At 35.0% G+C, this 25,730-nt stretch overlaps 1 protein-coding gene across 6 annotated transcripts in view; it reads right to left on the bottom strand.

Annotated features, from left to right (window-relative positions):
• Positions 1-25,730, bottom strand: part of STXBP5L (syntaxin binding protein 5L) — a 333,130-nt gene that overhangs the window by 104,405 nt on the left and 202,995 nt on the right. For all 6 annotated transcript variants that reach the window (XM_070466030.1, XM_070466033.1, XM_070466032.1 and 3 more), the window contains exons 14-18: positions 25,203-25,270; positions 20,303-20,343; positions 10,554-10,771; positions 8,619-8,788; positions 7,604-7,729 (exon numbers count right to left, since the gene is read on the bottom strand). In XM_070466030.1, coding sequence (XP_070322131.1) covers positions 7,604-7,729; positions 8,619-8,788; positions 10,554-10,771; positions 20,303-20,343; positions 25,203-25,270 — 623 coding nt within the window. The remainder of the gene's footprint in view (positions 1-7,603; positions 7,730-8,618; positions 8,789-10,553; positions 10,772-20,302; positions 20,344-25,202; positions 25,271-25,730) is intronic.

The raw sequence follows: 25,730 nt of genomic DNA, 5'->3' as shown, positions 1-25,730 counted from the left end.
TTCATTTTTCTATATAATTATTCAATTGACTTTGTGCTCCTTATTGGGAGGGGTAACCTCTCATTTCCTCCATTGCTCTGCTGACCTAATTTGGCTACATGCTTGGAGCTATTTCTGAACTCTTATTCTGTTCATTGGTCTATTTGTCTATCCTGTACCAATAAAAACACTGTCATGACTAATACAGTTATTTAATAAGTCTTGTTTTCAAGTACAGCAGTCTTCTAATTCTGTTTTTCTTTAATGCTGTCTTAGCTAGTTGTGCCCCACTGCATTTCTCTATACATTTTAGAAGTGAAAAAAATCAGCTGAAATTTATATTGCTATACTGGTAAATCCATGAATCAATAGATGAAAACCTGTCATCTTTACACCATTATTGAATTTTTCACTTCACGATTTAGGTTCTTTATTTATCTTGTTTTATAGTTTTCTGTGTAAAAGTCTTAAACAACTTTTATTAGATTTACTCATAGATATTTATTTTTATTTTATTGTAGATGAAATCCTTATATAATTTGTTTCTATTTTATAGAAAAAATATTGACATATAATTTACTTTTACCTGGACTTTATATTCAGTAATCTTATTAAACTCAACTACTAATTCTAATAATTTGTCTGCTAAATGATTTTTTCTATTTCGTTTCTAATTCATATGACTGATTTATTTTCCTTTCTCAGTACAATGAAAATAGAAATGGTCATAGCAGTCATCTTTGTATTGTTTTTACTCCAGAGGTAAAGCTTTTAATATTTTAATGTATGATTAATATTTATTGCCATATATCACATTAAAGAAATTTCCTTCTTGTTTTAGTTAGTTGTTTCTTTTTAAATCATAAATAGATGCTGAGTTTTAGAAAATGTTTTTGTTTTTTTGGTATTATGGCTTCATTATAGTTTTCTATATTATCCCATTAATGTGATGATTTACACTGATTCATTTCAAATGTTGGACAAATCTTACAATCCTGGTATAAACCAAACTCGATTACAACATGTTATTTTTATTGCTATATTTATTTATAGTTTGAATGGGATTTTTGTATCTATGTTCACTCATGATGACATTATTCATTTGCTAAGTCTACCCTGCCTGACTCTTTGTGAGCCCATAGACTGCAGCATGTCAGGCTTCCCTGTCCTTCACTGTCTCTTGGAGTTTTTGCAAACTCATGTCCATTGAGCCCGTGACACTATCTAACCATACCATCCTCTGCTGCCCTCTTTTCCTTTTGCCCTCAATCTTTCCCAGCATCAGGGTCTTTTCCAATGAGTCAGCTCTTTGCATCAGGTGGCCAAAGTACTGGGGATTCACCATCAGTCATTCCAATGAATATTCAGACTTGATTTCCTTTAGGGTTGGACTGGTTTGATCTCCTTGCTGTCCAAGGGACTCTCAAGAGTCTTCTCCAACACCACAGTTTAAAAGCATCAATTCTTCCATGCTCAGCCTTCTTTATGGTCCAACTCTTGCATCCATATGTGACTACTAGAAAAACCACAGCTTTGACTATATGGACCTTTGTAGGCAAAGGGATCTCTCTGCTTTTAATATGCTGTCTAGATCTGTCATAGCTTTCCTTCCATGGAGCAAGTATTTTTAATTTCATGGCTGCAGTCACCATCTGCAGTGATTTTGGAGCCCATGAAAATAAAATCTGTCACCGCTTCCACTTTTTCCTCATTTATTTGCCATGAAGTGATGAGACTGGATGCCATGCCATATCATGCATGATATGGACTTATAATTTTCACTTAATGCCCTTTTCAAGTTTTTATTTTGTTAAGTTTTAACATTTTTAGGTTCAAGAATAGTCACTTTTCAATATTGTATTAGTTTCAGCATGGTGATTTGGGTTTTTGTAGATTATATTCCATTATAGGTTATTATAAGATACTGTATATAATTCCAAGTGGTATACAGCAAGAACCTTGATGCTTATCTATTTTATGTATAGTAGTTGGGTTTGTTAATCCCATTCTAATTTGATCCTCCCTCTTCCTGCTACCCTTTGGCAACCATATATTTGCTTTCTATGTATGTGAGTCTTTTTTGTATATAGATTCATTTGTTTTTTTTTTTTTAGATTCCAGAATATTAGGGCTATCATATATACTTGTCTTTCTCTAACTTATTTCACCAAGCATAATATTCTCTAGGCCCACCTATATAGCTACAAATGGCAATATTTCATTCTTTTTTATGGCTGAGTAATATCCCATGGTATATATGTATCACATCTTCTCAAGTCAGTCGTCTTCTGACAGGCATTTGAGTTGCTTCCATGTCTTGGCTATTGTAAACAGTGCTGCTATCAACATTGGTGTGCAAGTATTTTTACAAAGTAGAGTTTTCACTGTTTCTGCATACATCCCCAGGAGTGGAGTTGCTGGATCATATGGTAGTTCTACTTTTAGTTTTCTAAGAAACCTCCATACAACTCTCAATAGCAACTGCACCAATTTACATTCACACCAATAATGGAAAAGAATGTAAATCCATGGCTGATTCATGTCAATGTATGACAAAAACCACTACAATATTGTAAAGTAATTAGCCTCCAACTAATAAAAATAAATGAAAAAAAAAATTCTCTTTTCTCCACATCCCCTCCAATATCAGTTTGTGGATTTTTTGATGAAAGGCATTCTGAATAGAATGAGGTGCTACCTCATTGTGGTTTTGATTTGGATTTCTCTAACAATCAACAGTGTTGAGCATTTTTTCATATGCCTGTTAGCTATCTGTATGTCTTCTTTGGAAAAATGTCTTTTTAGATTTTCTTCCCATTTTTATAAATTGGATTCTTTTTTTTTTTTTTTTTGAGTTTATGAGCTGTTTGTATATTTTGGATATTAACCCTCTGTCAGAGGCATAGTATGCAAATATTTTCTCCCATTCCATAGGCTGTCTTTCATTGGTTCTCTTTGCTATGCAAAAGCTTTTACATTTGCTTTGATTGCTTTTGCCTTGGGAAAATAAACAAAGAAAACATTGCTACAATTTATGTCAAAGAAAGTTTTGCCTATGTTCACTTCTAGGAATTTAATGGTGTCATAAACTAACATTTAGGTATTTTAAACTTGTTAAGTTTATTCTTGTATGTGGTGGGAAGGAATGTTCTATTTCATTGTTTTACATGCAGCTGTTGAGCTTTCCCAATACCACTTGTTGAAGAAACTTTTTTCTCTTGTATATTCTTGCCTCCTTTGTCACAGATTAATTGACCACAAGTGCATGGGTTTATTTCTGGGCTCTCTATTGTGTTCCATTGTTCTGTATGTCTGTTTTTGAGTTAATACCACACTGTGTTGATCACAGTAGCTTTGTAGTATAGTATAGAAACCAGAAGCATTATGCTTTGTTTTTTTTCCTCCCCTCAGAATTGCTTTGGCAATTATGGGTCTCTTCTGTTCCATATAAATCTTAGGATTATTTGTCTTAGTTCTTTGAAGAATATCATAGATATTTTGATATGGATTGCATTAAATCTGTAGACTGTTCTAGGCAGTATGATCATTTAAAAAATATTTATTCTTCCAATCCAAGAGCATAGAATATCTTTCTGTTTCTCTGAATCATCTTCAATTTTCTCTCTCAATGTTTTATACTTTCAGCATCTAGGTATTTTACCTCTTTGGTTATGTTTAGTCCTTAGGTATTTTATTTTTTGATGCAATTTTAAATGGGGTTTTTAAAAACTTTCTCTGATATTTCATTATTAGTGTATACAAATGCAACAAATTTCTGTATATTAATCTTGTATCCTGTGACCCAGCTGAATACATTTGTTCTAATAGTTTTGGGGTGTATACTTTATATAGAGTATCATATCAGGTGCAAACAGTGACAGTTTTAACTCTCCCCTTTCAGTCTGGATACCTTTTCTTTCTCATCTGATTGCCGTGGCTAGGACTTCCAATACTATGTTGAACAGAAGTGATGAGAGTGGGTAACTTTGTCTTCTTCCTGAATTTAACGGGAAGGCTTTTAGCTTTTCACCATTAAGTATTATGCTGGCTATGGGTTTGTCATAAATGGGCTTTATGTCATTGACATATATTCCCTCTATACCCACTTTGAGAGTTTTTATCATAGATGAATAATTGAATTTTGTCAAATGCTTTTTCTGTATAGAGATGATCATGTGGGTTTTGTCTTTCCTTTTGTGAATGTGGTGTATTGTACAGATTGAGTTGTATATATTGAACCATCCTATGACTCTGGAATGAATTCAACTTGATCATGGTGCTTGATCATTTTTATGTATTGTTGAATTAGGTATGCTAACAGTTTGTTGATGATTTTTGCACCTATATTCATCAAAGAGTTGGCCTATGATTTTCTAGTTTCATAGTGTTTTTGGCTGGTTTTGGTATTGGGGTGATGGTGGCTTCATAGAATGAGTTTGGGAGCATCCCCTCCTCTTCAATTTTTTAGAACAGTTTGAGAAGGACAGGAACAAGTTCTTCTTTGTAATTTTGCTAGAATTCCCTATTAAAGTCATCCAGTCCTGGACTTCTTCTGCAGGGAGTTGTTTTATTATTATTACTACAGATTCTACTTGACTTCTGGTGATCAATCTGTTCAAATTATATATCTTCTTGATTTAGCTTTGGCAGCCAGTCTCCTTGTAGCCAAGAGGGCTTGTTTCCTTTATGTAGGGCTCCAAGACTGAGATCTCCAGTCTGTGGCTTGACCTGCTTACTCCCCAAGGGATGTGTCTATGCATGCAGACCTTTTCATTATTTCAGATCCCAAGGTGGAAGTCCCAACCCTTGACTTTTTTCCATCCTACCTAGTTACATGGAAATCTTTCTCATACCTTTGCTGTATAGGACTACTTTGGTCAGTTTCCAGTTCCATGAGACTTGTTCCACATGTAGGTAAATTTTTGAGTTGTTGCAGGGGAGAGGTGAGCTCTAACCCTTCTACTCTGCCATCTTGATCCAATCCCTTTGCAAGTTTTGACATCATTATGTTGGCCACATAGGATGAGATGTATGTCACTTTTTCTTTCACAAGTTCTCAGAGAGAAAATAAATACTGTTGTTACTTACATCTTAAAGCTTTGGTAGAATACATAGATGTCTGAAGTTTTTTGGCAGTTGAGAGTGTTTATGAGGCAGGTGTCCAAGCTTTCTGATACAAGTATAGGCTCTTTAGAGGCTTTGTAGTGACTGTCACCCCCACCCCCAATTACTAAACAAGGGAAACATGCTCTCTGATTTATTTATTCTAACAGCTTTCAGCAATTTGCCTGAACCTAGCAATATACCTTCATAGCTCTTAAATTTGGCTTCCCCTTGCTTTTGCAGGTCAACCTCTCAAATAGGGAACCCTGAAAATTGTTTGAGCTCAGCCATCTTCAGAGTAACCATGTGGGTTAGAGAATAAGCATATATTCTGGCCATGTCAAACAAATAGCATTATAGCTGTCCCACACTACCTTCCTTTCACCCCTCATCCCTGAGCTGTTCCTGCCAGCTTTCCTATCAAAGGATTTTTCAGTCAAGAGCAAACTTCCAGTATCTATATTCACATACATCTTTTACATACACCCCCAAACCTCTAAGAACACAAGATTGTTTTCAGGTTTACCCCTTCAGCTGGCTTCAAGTTCTCTTGGAGCTCATGAGACTTAGCTTAGGGGCAAACTGGGTATATAGAAACAGAGCTATATATATGCATGTGTACTAAGTTGTTTCAATTGTGCCTGACTCTTTGCAACCCTATGGACTGTAGCCTGTCAGGCTCATCTGTCCATGAGATTCTTTAGGCAAGAATACTAGAGAGGGTTGCTATACCCTTCTCCAGGGGATCTTCCCAACTCAGAGTTTGAACCTGTATCTTTGTCTTCTGCATTGTCAAGAGGGTTCTTTACCAGTAGCACCACTTGGGAAGCCCAATGCATGTGTGTATATATGTATATAAGTGTATTAATTTGATAAAAGATGATTCCAAATTTAGAAGGGAAAGATGAAATATTCAGCAAGTGGTATTGGTATAACTCTTAGCCATCAGGTAAGAAATAAAATAATTCCTATTTCATGTCTCATACCAAAATAAACTCTGGATAAAGACCTAAATATATTAAAGGAATAAATATATAAGACATTATTCTTCATGATCTTGAAGTGAGAAAAGCTTTTCTAAGAATGACACAAAACCCAGAGCCAGAAAAGAAAAAACAGAATTATTTAAATATTTTTAAAATTTTTTCTTGAAATAAAAATCCTAATCAAAGTCATAAACAAAACCAAGAAAAATGTCTGTAGGTTTCATCACAGAGAAAGCTAACTTCCTTACTACATAAACATTTTTCACAAATCTACAAAAAAATGATAACTCTGCAAAAAAAACAGACAAACAATGTACACAGAAATGTCACTAGAGAAAAATAGATGTTTGGTTTCATTTAAGATACAAGGAAAGTGCTAATATTATAATAATAAACTTCCTTTTACTTAACAAAATGATGTTTGGTTATACACTGCTGTTAGAAAGGTTGTAAGGAATCAGGTATCCTCAAACACTGCTGATGGGGGCAGAATTTGATACAATGTCTATGCAGGGTACAAACTAGGAATAAGAATTAATTAGAACTAAATTAGTGCTTAAAGGGAATACAATCCAACTTTCAAAGATAGGATGTCTGATTGAATTATCCTGTCTGAGCTTTCTATACTGCCTATTAGCTTAGTCAGTCAGAGAAATAATACTTTCTGGAGGATGAAAACATCATTTAGAACCTCAAATTATCTCTATAATAGAGATACACACACACACATATAGTAGTATATAATGTTCGAATAAAACAAAACAAAACCAAAAGGCAAACCTAAGATATGATGACAATGTAATGTGACCCAAACCCAAGACAAATAATAAGCTAGTTATCAAATGCATTTTTTTAAAACTGGAGGATAATTTCTTCACAATGTAGTGTTGGCTTCTGCCATACAACAACCTGAATCAGCCATAAGTATACATATGTCTCTAACCCCATCCTGCCCCTCTATATTATTACAGAGCACCGGGTTGAGCTCCCTGTCAAACACATATTTAAAGTAACTATATTCAACATGTTCAAGGAAATAGAAGAGTGATAATTTAGGAAGATAACAGAGAACTTTATTTTTTTTTATTTTTTATTTTTTTCAACAGAGAACTTTAAAAAGAACCAAGTGGAAGGTCTAGAGCTAAAAGAGAACTGAAATTTAACTCCATGGGTGAGTCTACCATTAGATTAGATACCACTGAAGAACTGGTGAACTTTTAAAGATAAGTCAGAAGAAAGTATCCAAAATGAAACACAAAGAATGAAAGGATAGAAAACACAAAACAAATAAAAATATATGAGTGTGATAATATCTTAATAGCCTCCCAACACTAAAAGTGGAGAGAGATATTATTACAAGTTTGACATCAAGAAAGAACATTTAACCACAATTTATGTTTAAATTACTATTTTCTTATACAATTTCCAACCTAATAAAAATCCAGGCAAGGGGACTTAAGTATTTAAAGGAACATTCAATGTATCAAACATATTAGATAAATTATACAAATTAGAAAGAATGTTTAACTACTTACATTCCATACGCCGAGCTCACAGCAAGGCTAGTAATCTGTTGTGGAGGTTCACCATCCACCCACACCAACTGAATAACAAGTTCTGCTTGATATCCTGGAGGCATCCGCACTGGTCGTGTCTTAACACTAGAAAAACAGGAAAAATAATTGCATCATATACAGTTCGAATACATATGCTCATGCTGATTTTCAGAATTCATAACAATAATCTTCCTACAGAAATATACAATACCAGGCACTGAGGACATTATGCAAGTAAACAGTATCTTCTAGCTTTCTCAAAATACACCAAGCCACTTGTCATGTCTTAACCTTTCCTTGAAGTAGCTTTTCAGTCAGTCAAGATATAGAACTTCACTGGACTTCATGAGTTCTTTTTTCTCTTTTGATAGTAGCATTTTAAATTATTTTTATTATTAAATTATTTTTATTACACAATATTTGTTACATATGGGTAAGTTATAATGCATGACAGTAAGAACTATGACCATTAATCTACAACCCAACTTGAGTTCAACATATTCAAAACCTGAATTCCTGTTCTTGCTCTCTAAATTTGCTCCACCTCACCTTCAGCCTTCTCTATCAAAGCTATGTTTTCTTTAGGGTTCTTCAGGGAAGGAAATGTATTAATTAGTAATGAAGAATAAAAATACTGGCTGAGTAATATTCAATGGTGTATATGTACCACAGCTTCCTTATCCATTTCTCTGCTGATGGGCATCTAGGTTGCTTCCATGTCCTGGCTATTATAAATAGTGGCTGATTCATGTCAATGTATGATAAAAACCACTACAATACTGTAAAGTAATTAGCCTCCAACTAATAAAAATAAATGAAAAAAAAAAAATACTGAGCTCTTTTCATAGATAGTCCCCAAAAAGACCAAGGTACCTCTTGGTGGAATGTAGACCACTTGACAACTTAATAAAAGAGGATAATTTCATTTGGCAAGTTTCAAAGAATCACACAATTAACATGTAAAGTTGTTTTAAAACTTGGCAGCAACTCTTACTTGAGGCATGGGATACTGTCCTTTGTTACTCCTTCACTAGCCACAGTGTTAGTGCTTCCAGAAAGACTCCTTGAAGGAAGCTGGGATGAAAGATCTGGAAATGGAGGACTTGTTTCTGGTTCTGGGGTAATAATATCTTCAATATCATACTGCAGTCGTACCTCTAATGACTTAAAAAAAAGAAAAATCAAGTTTTGATTTAATCTAGGTTGTCATGATAATAATAATGATAATATTAAAATATCTGGCATTTTTTTGGTAATTATTATTTGTTCAGATTAACTAGTTCAATTTCAATTCATAGTAAAGATACCCTAAACTGAATTAAATAGTAAATTACATAAAATATTCAATAGCATTCACAAAAAATGTAAAATGTTTTTTATTCTTTAGAATTATAAGAAAAACACCTACCAGTGGAGATAAATTTTCTATATAATAAATATTCCTTAAGATAAAGTATAAATTACAATTCCACATATGATAAAATAAAAGGAGAAATTGGTCTGGTTAGTCCAATTAAATAAATTAAATTGGATGTGTATGTTTATTTACATACACACAACACACAAATTGTTATTTGTGCAAAACTTTTTAGCTTTAAAAAAATTCATTCAATCTTGACTTTGAATTAATTCAGTATAATTTTCCAAAATAAATTCCATATTTTGTTTATTAGTTTAGCTCTTATATAATTTCATTAGCTTGGTCAGAATTGCTTAATGAAAAAAACATGATAATTTAAATTGGAAAAAAAGGTGATCCAAAACCCTTTTTTTTAAGCTAAGAATGTTTAAAAATTACCTTATGACTACATTCAATGCTTCAAAAAAATCAATTTTATAACACAAACATTGTCTTTCATTGTAAAAATAAGCATTTTTAACACTGAACACAATTGCTTACAAAAAATGAAATTATGGAGTAGTGAATACAGCAATATTATCCAAATTATTTTCATAATTATCTTAACACTTAAATCCTCTGGTGGCATAACAATTATCAAGTGCTTACTACACTTAGATACTCTGCTAATGACTTAACATAATATCACAAAACCCTATGAAAATGGCATTACAATTTCTAGTTTATCACTACTTTCTATCTTTCTATTTTGTTTACACAGGAAATTATATGAGTGATGAAGCTGAGTCTTTACTCGGACTATACTACTGACTAATGGGGTCTTGTGACTTGTTTAGTCACACAGGTATTCACTGGTAAAGCCAGAATTAAAAGCTAGGGTTATCTGACTCCAATGCCTGGGATTTAACTACTACTATACTTCAAGAGCAATGTGTAATTTTATTCACTAAGGTAAAAGCAGTTATATTTAGGCCTTTAATAGAAAATCTTTATTTTCTGATAAAATGGAGTGGGTAGAGAAGACCCATTATACAGGTGCCTTTATTTAGACTTAACTTATCCCTTAAGAGCATCATTATTTTGAATAATTAAACTATTTCATTATGATTAAAACTTAATATTAAGTAAAGCAGCCCCATAATTATTTCCACCCTATAAAAAATGTTGCTATTTAAAAGATCATTCAAAGTAATCTTACTGCAGTTGATAGTATTTATGGCAGTTAATTGACAAAAGGGACAACCTAAAAAAATTAATAAAGATATAGAACAAAGCTTGCATTAATTTGACATTTATACATAAAATAAATCAATGACTGTGTATATAAAACCTATAGGCATAGTCTATCCTATTTAATAATACTAAATTTTGATAGCTGACTTTGTCATTTTAAATCACATTATTTTTTTAACATAGTAACAAAAACAATTAAAAATTCTATGAATTGGATAACTGACTATGTACTGTACTCTTGACGGCTTAAAACCATACCAAGCACTAGTCAAAATCTATGATAATTGTTTCCTTTTAATAACTGGAAGTGTAAAAGTTAATTTTTAAATGACTTACCACTATTTCTGTTGTAATTTCATGTCTGCTGAATTTATAAATTATGACATATGCAGAGACTCCTGATACACAGAATATTCTGCTCTCTGGACACCAGTAGATCATCTGAATGGCATATGGGTCTTCCTCTACAATCTCACATGTTTGTTTTCCTTCTCCTACCTTCTGTTTTTCAAACACTTTTGAAGTTTTTAGCTTGTATAGCATCTGCAGAGTTACTATAAGATATTAAATCATAGTTATCTTCTAATTTGCACTTAATTCTTTCATTTGTTGAAGCTTTTTCAATATATGTTACATCACAAAAATTAAAATCCAAGTAAACAAAATTAACTACATTTTAATAAGGAATTATTCAGTCATGCTCTCATATCAGTACCGTTGAGCTAGAGGAAGACTATAGGGAAAAAATAAACATGTATTGAACATATACTGTATACCAAGGAATGTGCAGGACTTTGTGTGCACTGTCTCATGTGTTCCTCAGAAGAGTCCCATGAAGTATTTCTATCCTTGTTTATTGATAAAACACTTGAGTTCAGAAAGTTTATAATGAAATTACTGAATCTACTTCTTTCCCAAGAGAAGTCCTTTTTGATCGGGATGGGGAATACATGTATATCCATGGCTGATTCATGTCAATGTATGACAAAAACCACTACAATATTGTAAAGTAATTAGCCTCCAACTAATAAAAAATTTTAAAAAACACAAACACACACACACACACACACACACACACACAAATTTTGATTGAAGTATAATTGCTTTACAGAATTTTGTTGTTTTCTATCAAACCTCAACATGAATCAGCCATAGGTATACATATATCCTCTCCCTTTTGAATTTCCCTCCCATCTCCCTCCCCATCCCACCCCTTTAGGTTGATGCAGAGCCCCTGGCTGAGTTTCCTGAGCATACAGAAAATTCCCCTTGGCTGTCTATTTTGCAGATGGTGATGTAAGTTTCCATGTTACTCTTTCCATACATCTTTTTTCATTGTTTTCCCTTTTGATTGTTGGATGAAAGGTTGATGCTGTTCAAGAGTTTATTCCTCTTAACAAATTTTTAGACATTCCTTCAGATGAGAAATACTTGTAATTTACCAGTTAGCAATATTGGGAATGATCTCGATTATTTTAGAAAGGCCATTTCTGAGTGGCTCTGTGTTAGGAAACATTCAGTTATAATTTCAAAAAGTCTTGTCTGTGAATTGTTTTCAGGAATATTTATTTGGAGGAATATTATTTCCATTTTAGAACTGGATGATAGTTCCACAATGTTAAGATCTCTGATCCCAAAAAGGATTCTTGAGAAAATTTCTAAAAGTCTGGGAGTTCCTGCCAAATGTGCACAATCTGAAACAATCATGAGAAACATTAGTCAGACTCAAAATGAAAGAGATTCTACAAAAGAACTGGCCTGAACTAAAAATGCCATGATGAAGTACTTAGCCATGCCAGACTAAAGAAAAGTCAAAAGATAGACTACTACAATCCAACAAATAATCTGAGGTTTTATTTTACTAAATGAGATATTATTGGAACAATTGGCTAAAGTGAGTAAGATCTGGAAGTTAGATAGTAGTATTATATTAATATTAAACTCCTGATTTTGATAACTATGATTTCATAACATAAAAGAGTGCCCTTGTTTGTAAGAAATACACACTGAAGTATTTAGGGGGGCATGTACTGTTAAGAACATCATATTTGTAGCTTACTCTCAAATGATTACGAAAAGCTATGTACATGTATATGTTCGTGTGTGTATGTGTGTAAGAAAATGGAGGCAAAAGAGAAAGGGTACAAGCAAGCAAGTGCTAGATTGACAGCATGCATATGGTAGAAGAGTGGGTGAAGGGAACACATGTATACACTGAAATTTGGGTAATCTTGCTGAAGGCTATACACACTTCATAGTACATTCTTGTGATTTTTCTGTAAGCTTGATATGACATAATGATTTGACTTTGAGTTAACCAATAGAGATTATCCTTAGTAGGCCCAAAAGAATCTGGTGAGCCCTTTAAAAGAGGGACTAAGGCCCTCCCTGAAGTTAGAGACACACTCCTTTAAAGAAACAAATCACATGAGTTTTATTTATTTATCCCAATTATTTTTATTAGTTGGAAGCTAATTACTTTAAAATATTGTAGTGGTTTTTGCCATACATTGACATGAATCAGCCATGGATGTACATGTGTTCCACATCCTGAACCCCCCTCCCACTTCCCTCCCCATCCCATCCCTCTGGGTCATCCCAGTGCTCCAGTCCCGAGCACTTGTCTCATGCATCCAACCTGGACTGGCGATCTGTTTCACATTGATAATATACATGTTTCGATGCTGTTCTCTCAGATCATCACACCCTTGCCTTCTCCCATAGAGTCCAAAAGTCTGTTCTATACATCTATGTCTCTTTTTCTGTCTTGCATATAGGGTTATCATTACTATCTTTCTAAATTCCACATATATGCATTAGTATACTGTACTGGTGTTTTTCTTTCTGGCTTACTTCACTCTGCATAATGGGCTCCAGTTTATCCACCTCATTAGAACTGATTCAAATGAATTCTTTTTAATGGCTGAGTAATATTCCATTGTGTATATGTACCATAGCTTTCTTATTCATTTGTCTGCTGATGGGCATCTAGGTTGCTTCCATGTCCTGGCTATTATAAACAGTGCTGCGATGAACATTGGGGTACATATGTCTCTTTCAGATCTGGTTTCCTTGGTGTGTATGTCCAGCAGTGGGATTGCTGGGTCATATGGCAGTTCTATTTCCAGTTTTTTAAGAAATCTCCACACCGTTCTCCATAGTGGCTGTATTAGTTTGCATTCCCACGAGCAGTGTAAGAGGGTTCCCTTTTCTCCACACCCTCCCCAGCATTTATTGGTTGTAGACTTTTGGATAGCAGCCATTCTTACTGGCATATAATGGTACCTCATTGAGGTTTTGATTTGCATTTCTCTGAAAATGAGTGATGTTGAGCATTTTTCATGTCTTTGTATCTGTATGTCTTCTTTGGAGAAATGTCTGTTTAGATCTTTGGCTCATTTTTTGATTGGGTCATTTATTTTTCTGGAGTTGAGCTGCAGGAGTCACCTGTATATTTTTGAGATTAATCCTTTATCTGTTGCTTCATTTGCTATTATTTTCTCCCATTCTGAGGGCTGTCTTTTCACCTTGCTTATAGTTTCCTTTGCTGTGCAAAAGCTTTTAAGTTTCAATAGGTCCCATTTGTTTATTTTTGCTTTTATTTCCAATATTCTGGGAGGTGGGTCATAGAGGATCCTGCTGTGATTTATGTCAGAGACTGTTTTGCCTATATTCTCCTCTAGGAGTTTTATAGTTTCTGGTCTTACATTTAGACCTTTAATCCATTTTGAGTTTATTTTTGTGTGTGGTCTTAGAAAGTGCTCTAGTTTCTATCTTTTACACGTGATTGACCAGTTTTCCCAGCACCACTTGTTAAAGAGGTTGTCTTTTTTCCATTGTGTCTCCTTGCCTCCTTTGTCAAAGATAAGGTGTCCATAGGTAGGTGGATTTATCTCTGGGCTTTCTATTCTGTTCCATTGATCTATATTTCTGTCTTTGTGCCAGTACCATACTCTCTTGATGACTGTGGCTTTGTAGTAGAGCCTGAAGTCAGGCAGGTTGATTCCTCCAGTTCCATTCTTCTTTCTTAAGGTTACTTTGGCTATTCGAGGTTTTTTTGTATTTCCATACAAATTGTGAAATTATTTGTTCTAGTTTTGTGAAGAATAACATTGGTAGCTTGATAGGGATTGCACTGAATCTATAGATTGCTTTGGATAGTATACTCATTTTCACAATATTGATTCTTTCAATCCATGAACACGGTATATTTCTCCATCTATTTGTGTCCTCTTTGATTTCTTTCATTAGTGTTTTATAGTTTTCTATGTATAGGTCTTTTGTTTCTTTAGGTCAATATACTCCAAAGTATTTTATTCTTTTTGTTGCACTGGTGAATGGTATTGTTTCCTTAATTTCTCTTTGTTTTCTCATTGTTAGTGTATAGGAATGCAAGGGATTTCTGTGTGTTAATTTTATATCCTGCAACTTTGCTATATTCATTGATTAGCACTAGTAATTTTCTGGTAGAGTCTTTAGGGTTTTTTATGTAGAGGATCATGTCATCTGCAAACAGTGAGAGTTTCACTTCTTCTTTTCCTATCTGGATTCCTTTTACTTCTTTTTCTGCTCTGATTGCTGTGGCCAAAACTTCCAACACTATGTTGAATAGTAGTGGTGAGAGTGGGCACCCTTGTCTTGTTCCTGATTTTAGGGGAAATGCTTTCAATTTTTCACCATTGAGGGTGATGCTTGCTGTGGGTTTGTCATATATAGCTTTTATTATGTTGAGGTATGTTCCTTCTATTCCTGCTTTCTGGAGAGTTTTAATCATAAATGGATGTTGAATTTTGTCAAAGGCTTTTTCTGCATCTATTGAGATAATCATATGGTTTTTATCTTTCAATTTGTTAGTGTGGTGTATTACATTGATTGATTTGCGGATATTAAAGAATCCTTGCATTCCTGGGATAAAGCCCATTTGGTCATGATGTATGATCTTTTAAATATGTTGTTGGATTCTGTTTGCTAGAATTTTGTTAAGGATTTCTGCATCTATGTTCATCAGTGATATTGGCCTGTAGTTTTCATTTTTTGTGTGTGGCATCTTTGTCTGGTTTTGGAATTAGGGTGATGGTGGCCTCATAAAATGAGTTTGGAAGTTTCCCATCTTCTGCAATTTTCTGGAAGAGTTTGAGTAAGATAGGTGTTAGCTGTTCTCTAAATTTTTGGTAGAATTCAGCTGTGAAGCCATCTGGTCCTGGGCTTTTGTTTGCTGGAAGATTTCTGATTACAGTTTCGATTTCCATGCTTGTGATGGGCCTGTTAAGATATTCTATTTTTTCCTGGTTCAGTTTTGGAAAGTTATACTTTTCTAAGAATTTGTCCATTTCTTCCAAGTTGTCCATTTTATTGGCATAGAGCTGTTGGTAGTAGTCTCTTATGATCCTTTGTATTTCAGTGTTGTCTGTTGTGATCTCTCCATTTTCATTTCTAATTTTGTTGATTTGGTTCTTCTCCCTTTATCTCTTAATGAGTCTTGCTAACAGTTTGTCAATTTTGTTTATCTTTTCAGAAAACCAGCTTTTAGCTTTGTTTATTTTTGCTATGGTCTCTTTTGTTTCTTTTGCATTTATTTCTGCCCTAATTTTTAAGATTTCTTTCCTTCTACTAACCCTGGGGTTCTTCATTTCTTCCTTCTCTAGTTGCTTTAGGTGTAGAGTTAGGTTATTAATTTGACTTTTTTTTTTTCTTGTTTCTTGAGGTAAGCCTGTAATGCTATGAACCTTCCCCTTAGCACTGCTTTTACAGTGTCCCATAGGTTTTGGGTTGTTGTGTTTTCATTTTCATTCATTTCTATGCGTATTTTGATTTCTTTTTTGATTTCTTCTATGATTTGTTGGATATTCAGAAGCATGTTGTTTAGCCTCCATATGTTTGAATTTTTAATAGTTTTTTTTCCCTGTAATTGAGAACTAATCTTACTACATTGTGGTCAGAAAAGATGACTGGAATAATTTCAATTTTTTTAAATTTAGCAAGTCTAGATTTATGGCCCAGGATGTGATCTATTCTCGAGAAGGTTCCATGTGCACCTGAGAAAAAGGTGAAATGGATTGTTTTGGACATGTGTTTTAAAACTGGAAGAAAATGAATTCTGCCAACAATTACATGAGCTTGGAGGAGAACTCTGAGCTGCAGACTAGCCAACACCTCAATTTCAGTCTCTTAGACCCAAGCAATGGAGAAGGCAATGGCACCCCACTCCAGTACTCTTGCCTTGAAAATCCCATGGACAGAGGAGCCTGGTAGGTTGCAGTCCATGGGGTCGCTAAGAGTCAGACACGACTGAGCGACTTCACTTTCACTTTTCAGTTTCATGCATTGGAGAAGGACATGGCAACCCACTCCAGTATTCTTGCCTGGAGAATCTTAGGGATGGGGGAGCCTGGTGGGCTTCCGTCTATGGGGTTGCAGAGTTCAACACGACTGAAGTGACTTAGCAGCAGCAGCAGACCTGAGCAAAGAACCCAAAGAATCTGAACCAGATTCATGACACAGAAACTGTGAAGCAATATATGGGTATTGTTTTAAACTGCTAACTTGTGGTAATTTGCTGTGTTCAGTCAATCAGTCATGTCCAACTCTTTGCGACCCCATGGACTACAGCACAACATGCCTCCCTGTCCATTACCATCTCCTGGAGCTGGCTCAAACTCATGTCCATTGAGTTGGTATGCCATCCAACCATCTCATCCCTCTGTCATCCCCTTCTCCTCCTGCCTTCAATCTTTCCCAGCAACAGGGTCTTTTCTAGTGAGTCAGCTCTTAGAATCAGGTGAACAAAGTATTGGAGCTTTAGTATCAGTCCTTCCAGTGAATATTAAGGATTGAGTTCCTTTAGGACTGACTGATCTCCTTGCTGTCCAATGGACTCTCAAGAGTCTTCTCCAACACCACAGTTCAAAAGCATCAATTCTTTGGCGCTAATACTTCTTATAGTCCCACTCTCACATCCACACATAACTACTGGAAAAACCATTTTGACTAGATGGACCTTTGTCAGAAATGTCTCTGCTGTTTAATATGCTATCTAGTTTTGTCATAGCTTTTCTTCCAAGGAGCAAGTATCTTTTAATTTCATGGCTGTAGTCACCATCTGCAGTGATTTGGGGCCCAAGAAAATAAAGTCTGTCACTGTTTCCATTGTTTCCCCATCTATTTGCCATGAAGCAATGGGACTGGATGCCATGGTCTTGGCTTTTTGAATGCTGAGTTTTAAGTGAGCTTTTTCAATTTCCTCTTTCACTTTCATCAAGATGCTCTTTAGTTTCTCTTCATTTTCTCTCATAAGGGTGGTATCATCTGTATATCTGAGGTTATTGATATTTCAATCACAATCTTTATTTCATCTTGTGCTTCATCCAGCCTGGCACTTTGCATGATGTACTCTGCATATAAGTTAAATAAGCACAGTGACAATATACAGCCTTTAACGTACTCCTTTCCCAATTTGGAACCAGTCAGTTGTTGCATGTCCAGTTCTAACTGATGCTTCTTGACCTGCATACAGATTTTTCAGGAGGCAGGTAAGGTGGTCTGGTATTCCCATCTCTTGAAGAATTTTCCACAGTTTGTTGTGATCCACACAGTCAAAGGCTTCAGCGTAGTCAATGAGACAGAAGTACATGTTTTTCTACAATTCTCATGCTTTTTCTATGCTCCAACGGATGCTGACAATTTGATCTCTGGTTCCTCTGCCTTTTCTAAATCCAGCTTGAACATCTGGAAGTTCATGGTTCACTTAGTGTTGAAGCCTGACTTGGAGAATTTTGAGTATTACTTTGCTAGTGTGTAAAATGAGTGCAATTGTATCATAGTTTGAACATTCTTTTGCATTGCCTTTCTTTGGGATTGGAATGAAAACTGACCTTTTCCAGTCCTGTGGCCACTGCTGAGTTTTCCAAATTTGTTGGCATATTGAGTGCAGCATTTTCACAGCATCATCTTTAGGATTTTAAATAGCTCAGTTGGAATTCCATTATCTCCATCTGCTTTGTTTATAGTGATGCTTCATAAAGCCTACTTGACTTCTCACTCCAGGATGTCTGGTTCTAGGTGAGTGATCACATCATCATGGTTATCTGGGTCATGAAGATCTTTTTTGTACAGTTCTTCTGTGTATTGTTGCCACCTCTTCTTAATATCTTCTGCTTCTGTTAGGTCCATGCCATTTTTGTCATTTATTATGCCCATCTTTGCATGAAATGTTCCTTTGGTATCTCTAATTTTCTTGAGGAGATCTCTAGTCTTTCCCATTCTATTGTTTTCCTCTCTTTGCATTGATCACTGAGGAAGGCTTTCTTGTCTCTCCTTTCTTACTCAGCAACTGAAGATGAATACAGCTGATCCTTGAATAATGCAGGTTTGAAATGCATGGGTCCACTTATTCTCAGATTATTTTCAGTAGTAAATACTATAGTACTACACAATCTGAGAATGACTGAATCCTCAGATGCTGAATCACAGATACAGAGGAACACTGTAAGTGAGGGCCAACTATAAATTATGCCCCAATTGTAAGTTATGGGTAGAGGGTTGACTATGTAGAGGGTTGGTACAGCCAATCTGACTGGCCCCCATGTTATTCAAGGGTCAACAGTACACATATCTATTCAAATTAAATATAACTTCATTTCCTGTACTGGACCCTATCCCACAAAACTGGCACACTAACTGATATTTCTCCAATAACACACTGATTTGAAGATATGCTGTTATAATGGATTACAGTAAAAATATTAAACATGCTGCAAACTTTTATAATATATGTTCTGAGTATAATAAAATACTTTATTTAGAAGTTAACTTCCTAAAATATTATCATGTATGCTTTCAGGGTGGCATGCATTTAAGTCATTAGATTTACATTTACTTCTCACATTCTAAAAGATAAGGAGTAACTTTGAGGTGGTATGAAATGAGCAAAGATATCACTGTGCAATTAATTGTGTTCATGGAACAAATTAAGATTTACATGAAAAGGTTCATCAGAATAAAAAACTGTCATCCTTTGGAATTTCTCATCAACTGTTTTTTATTGTGAGATCAGAAAGGGGCCTCAGAATTCATGGTTTTAAATCTTTTAATAATTTTCCTTTGTTGATGTTTTGTTCCACTGCTAAAGGACTCAAGCTTGCAGACTAAGACTGTCATTAATATTCAACTTTCTTCCCCTGCTTTTCTGTTTATCACAGTCTTTCTCAGTTTACTTCTATAGCTTCAGGTATCACTTTAGTGCTGCTTCTTCATTATATACCATTCTTGACTGTTCTTCCTAACTGATGGACATTTTTACTTGAATTTCCTGGTGTTCCAACAAAACCCAAACCTCCAGAACTCTCCTGTATTCTTATTTCTGAAGAGTTGTCTCCATCTTGATGATTACTCATCCTCACAAAGTTAAGAGACATTACTCAGTTATTCTCTCCTCCTAGTCTTATCAAAATCTTATCTTCCAAAATTCACACAATGTTACCCCATCAAAATACATTTCTGAATCTACCTGGTCAAATAAATCTCCCATTTCCAATATCAAATAGAACTTGGGTTGTACTACATTTAGAGTTCTTACCATATTGTTTGCCCTATAAATTTTCTGAAGGGTATGTATGGGTACAATCAAGTCTTAAATATTGAGCAGATTACCTTTTGTCCTTAAATTAAATTATGTAATTCTCAAGATTTCAAAAGAAAATTTACATTTACCAAATTATTTCTTTTGATTCTCAGACACTTGGTAGACAAGCAGCAAAGGAAAATAAAGACTAGTAGCACAAAAACACTTTTCCAAGACCACAGAGTGAAGAAGTGAAGGAAATTCCTTGAGCAGAGTTACTCTGACATATGAATAATTTGGTACATTTTTTCAGCTTACCTTACCTCTTATAATAGGTTGCTAATAAAGAGTGTTTCAGTTCTGCCTATATCATAGAAAAAAAGTACAGTAGAAATAATACAACGATACGTGTATGCTAAATATTTATCTAAAATGTTAACTGTCCAAACTAAAAAGTGGTAAATGGCTATGAGTAAATACTAACCAAGTGTTTTTTCTATAATAGAAGGAAAAATGTAAAACTTACTTGCAGATGCATCCCAAAACTTAATTGATCCATCTGCATGCCTAGATAAGAAATAAATTAGCATTAAGTATGGTCAATTAAAAAATCATAATTGTTCGAACTGTATAAAAACTTGAATTACTATTAGTGACCCCATAGACTGTAGCCCACCAGGCTCCTCTGTCCATGGGATTCTCCAGGCAAGAATACTGGAGTGGATAGCCTATCCTTTCTCCAGGGAATCTTCTCGACCCAGGGATCACATTCAGGTCTCCTGCACTGCATGTAGACTCTATCACTGAGCCACAGAGTACAGAATACTTCCCAACACATTTCATGAGGTCAGTTTTATCCTGACACCAAAGCCATGAAAAAACATGGCAAGAAAAGAAAATGACAGACCAATATCCCTTGAGCATAGATGTAAGGAAAAAAACTGTCAACAAAATATTAGCAAATCTAATTTAAAAAGCATAAGGATAATATATCATAAAACTAAGTGTGGTTTATCCCAGAAATGCGATGCCAGTTAAACATTCTTAAAAATCAATCACCATGTATATTTCCTTATACTGTCAGATTGAAAAAGAAAAACCATTATCATCTCAATAAACAAAGAAAAAGCACCTGAATTTAAAGTGATTCACCACCACTACAGTGTTACAGGATTCTGTTTTTGTCTATGTATTTACTTTTACCAGAGAACTTTATATTTTCTTTTGCTTTCATTTTGTTGTCTAGTGTTCATTCATTTCAACTCAAAGGACTCTCTTTAGCAATCCTTGTGAGGCAAGTATACTGCTAATAAATGTTTTTGTTTATCTTAGTGAAAGTGAAAGTCGCTCAGTTGTGTGGGACTCTTCACGACCCCATAGACTATACAGTCCATGGAATCCTCCAGGCCAGAATACTGGAGTGGGTAGCCTTTCCCTTCTCCAGGGTAGCTTCCTGACCCAGGAATCGAACTAGGATCTCCTGCATTGCAGGTAGATTCTTTACCAACTGAGGTATCAGGGAAGCCCTTTGTTTATCTTGGAAGGCCTTTATTTCTCCTTCATTTTTGAAGTACAATTTCCCAGATACAGTGTTCATAACTGGTTTTTCTTTTATTCTTAATGCACTTTAAATATATCATCTTACTCCCCTCTAGCCTATAATATTTCCGCTGAGAAATCCAATGATAATCTCATGTAAGTTTTCATACACATAATGAATAGCTTTTCTGTTGCTGCTTTTAAGACTGTTTCTTTGTCTTTGACAATTTGTTTATAATGTGTCTCAGTGTTGTCCTCCTTGGGTTCATCCTCACTGGAGTATTTTGATACATACCCAATGAATATGGAAGTCCATTTACTTCCTCAGATTTGAGAAGTTTTTAGCCAACATTTCTTCAAATAATTCCTCTGTCCCATTCTTTTAACTTTTATCCCTCTCACTCAGTATTTCTTATATCTTCAAATTTGCTGGTTCTTTCTTCTGATTAAATCTGCTGTTGATCCCCTCCAGTAAAATCTTCAATTCAGTCATTTTATTGTTTCACTTAAAAATTTATTTCTGGTTCTTTTTAATAGTTTCTACCTCTCTGTTAATATTTTAATTTCACCCATGCATCACTTTCCTTATTTTGTTTAGTTGTCTGCCTGTGTTCTCTGGTCATGCATTTTCTTTAAGACAATTATTTTGAATTGTCATGTACTCACAGATATCAAATTCTTTAGGGTCAGTTTCTAGACATGTATCTTGTTCCTTTGATTCGGCTGTGTTTGCCTATTTTTTTTATGTGCCTTGTTATTTTATGTTGTGAATTTAGCATTTGAAAATACAGCCACGACTGGCTTTATACAGGGAAAGACCTTCACCAAGCTCTTTGGGGTCTCTCAAACCTTCAGTGGGGATGCATCTTCTCTGGGATTGTGTGTATAATTTCCCAACTATAGAGGTTTGCTGGTTTCTTTTTTCAGGAGCTTGCACACTCTTGCTCCATCCATTATGTCTGTAGTACTGCAAGTATCTTGGCATTTCAACAAGCCACTGAGCTCTCTCTTGTTTTCTGTGGATACTCGGACATCCAGATTCCATCAGTATTCTGACTGAGGGGAAATAAAAACTAGTCTTTTTGGAAGTCCCTTGAAAATCAGGAACATTGGATGCACAGTCTAGTCCATAACTTCCTTCTTATTCAATTCCTCCTTGAACATGAGCTGTGCCAATTTGGGGGGGGGGGGAGCTGACACAGCTGAAATAAAATGATTGTTTTCACCCATTTCAGAGTGGCTATTCCTGGCTTTGAGCTCCCCTGGGATACTATGATTTTCTAACTGGTTTCCAGAGTTTTCATAAAGGGTTTTAGACCATATATTGTTGTTAAATCTGTGTATCTGTGGGAGAACAAGGTCTGGGGTTACTTATTTTGACATCTTGCTGATGTCACTCTCCACTGACTCTTTTATGAAGTATTTTTCTGTTCTTTTTCTCTTAACCTGGTGATACTATTATATTTGAAGTGAGTGTATTGTTAATTGCATGCAGTTTGGTTATATTTTTTAATCTACTCTGCCAATCAGTGCATTTGAACTAATGTATTCAGACCATTTACATTTAAGCCTTAAAATTTCAATAATAACACTTTTTTTTTCTTTTGTTTTTTCCTCTTCTATTGTCACTGTTTTTTCACCTTCTTTCCTATGGGCTATTTGAATTATTTTAGTACATCCATTTTTATGAGTCAGTAATGTTTTGAGTATATCTCTTAGCCCAGTTTTGTTTTTTTTTAAACAGGGTTGCATTAGGTACTGCATTGTATGTTCATTTAACTTATCATAGTCTACTGATGTTATCATACTACCATTTTAAGGTAAGTAGGGGTGCTAGTGGTAAAGAACCTGCCTGTGAAGACAGGAGATGTAAGAGATGCAGATTTGATACCTTTGGGAAGATCTCCTGGAGGAAGGCATGACAACCTATTCCAGTATTCATGCCTGGAGAATCCCATAGACAGAGGAGCCTAGCAGGCTATAGTCCATAGGTGTCGCACACAGTTGGACATGACTGAAGCAACTTAGCACATAAAAACTTTATCTTTCTTTATACCAGTTTACCCTTGCCCATTTATAATTGCCTTAAATATTTCCTCTATACATATGTAAAACCACATCAAACAATATAATCAAACCATAGTATTAACAACTGTAATTTCTTCAATCATCAAATATAATTTTAAAAACTCAAAAGCAAGAAAGCCTATTGTAGTTGCCCAGATTTTCACTTACTGTGGGCTTCCTTCCTTCCTCATAATCCAAGGTTTCTTCTTTTATCATTTGCTTTCTGTTTAGAGAGCTTCCTTTTGGGATTCTTTTTGATAGGTCTGATATAGACAAATTCTTAGTTTCCGTCATCTTAGAATGTATTAATTTCTAATTTCTAGAAGACATTTTTGCTGGGTATAGGATTCTAAGTTGCCAGTTCTTTTCTTTCTGCACTTGAAAGATTCAGGTTTCCTCTAGCCTCCATGTTTTCTAGTGGGAAATCTGCCTTCATTCAAATTAGTTTTGCCCTGTTGGTAAAAGTGTCATTTCTCTTTTGCTGTTTTCAAGATTTTTTCCCCTTGGAATTTAGTTTTCAGTATTTTGACTATCATGTATCTTGAGGACTTCTTGTGACTCACCCACCTTCTGCAATCCCTCAGTTCATGTCTTTTGCCAAATTTGGGACGTTTTCATCATTGTTTCCTTATGAACTTTTTCAGCCCTGTTCTTTTCTCCTTCCCCAGTGGACTTCTACTGACACAAAAAGGGGAGGGTATATGGCTCCTCATTACTGCTGGGCAGTGCTGGGGATTCTGTCTCCCCATATGATCTCTGTCACCACAGGTGATGTATTTCATTACCACTCAGCAGACTTAAAAGTCCCAGCTCGCTACTCAGACCTGTGCTCAGTCTCAGAGACTGAGTTGGGGTAAGTTGAGGTACATTGTTGTGGCCTGATGAGGGTAGAAGTCCAGGCTCCCCATTCAATCTTAGATGAAATGGGTTGGGGTGGGGGCCACAGTTTTTTCCTGTGGTGGTTAGCTGCAGTAGAAAGATTATTTTCTAAAAATTTTCTGTCCTGATAGGCTGCCCCTTTCCTCATCTTGTTGGCTAGAGAGAGCTAGCTTTTGTTGGGCCTTTCAGGTTTGTGCCCACCGTAAGTTCCAGGTTGCCAGCTTTTTCAGTTCCAATTCTTGGATATATGAGACAAAAACAAAAGACAGGAAACTCACCTCCATGTCATTCCTTGGGTCTTTGGGGCCCTAGTCAGTGTGACGTCTCTTCATCTTTCGCAATCATATTATGTTTTTAAATACATAATATCCAGGGGGTTTAGTTGTACTTAGTGGGAAGAATAGGGAAAATTAAATCTATTCTATATCCCCAAACAGAGTCCCTTATTATCTTTTAAATCTTATCTTGTGTGTTGCTATGTTTCTATTTTTATTCCTAATATTAGAGCATGAAGTGGACTGCTATATGAAGTAATAATATTTCTGGTGCTATAAGTTTTGAAGTATACTTTAAATAACCACCTAATGGGGATACAGAGCAGTGATTCCTAGATTTGGAAGGAATCAAGAGATACTGATGAGGACCTTTCCAAGGCTAATAGTCTATGAATTCTACAAAAACTCTTCATTGACTAATTTTTCATGATTTTTCTATCTTTGACCTTCATCTGGTCTTATAGTCTATACTTATTTATTGTTATATATCTATGTTTTTCAATGGTTTGACTCTTCTATAAAGGTTACAATCTTTGGACAGAAGCTGTGTCTTATATTTTTATTTAAACTGTCAGCATTACTAGAGCAGAATTATGGAAGAGTGTGAATATTCAATGAAATATTTTTGATGATAAATTGACAAACTCATAAATCACAACCACTTACCCAGTAATAATGATTTCTGGATATGTTTGTGTGCCAAGATTCCAAGCTCCTCCACTGATTGGCCACTCCTAAATAGATTACACAGGAAGAAATTATAAGCTTTTATTTTTTTAATTTAAATGACTTAGAAATTTAAAATAAAAATATTTTAAAATAAGAGTAAAAGTTTCACTTAATGCTGTTCTCTTGAAACATCCCACCCTCGCCTTCTCCCACAGAAATAGCTGTTAACTTATGAAGAATGAAATTTGTAGCTATTTTTTAATTCTTTCATTGAACAATTCCAAGTGTATAACTTAATATCCTTTAAAAACAGATTTCAATAAATATTACCATTCATCCAAAAATGCAAATAAGCATTTTTAACTATACAAATACAGTGTTGCTATATTTTCCACATAGGGTATGTACTCCCAAACTGCTGTGGTGCCATTCAATACAAAGCACTATGTAAACTGTGCCCCCTGGAGTTGTCTATCTGAACAGTCCTGTGCAAATAACAGAAATTATAATGGAGGGTCTCTTAAA

Source organism: Odocoileus virginianus, chromosome 4, assembly GCF_023699985.2.
Source record: "Odocoileus virginianus isolate 20LAN1187 ecotype Illinois chromosome 4, Ovbor_1.2, whole genome shotgun sequence".
In the NCBI taxonomy this organism is placed as follows: Eukaryota; Metazoa; Chordata; class Mammalia; order Artiodactyla; family Cervidae; genus Odocoileus; species Odocoileus virginianus.
This window is presented reverse-complemented; position numbering and strand designations above follow the sequence as displayed.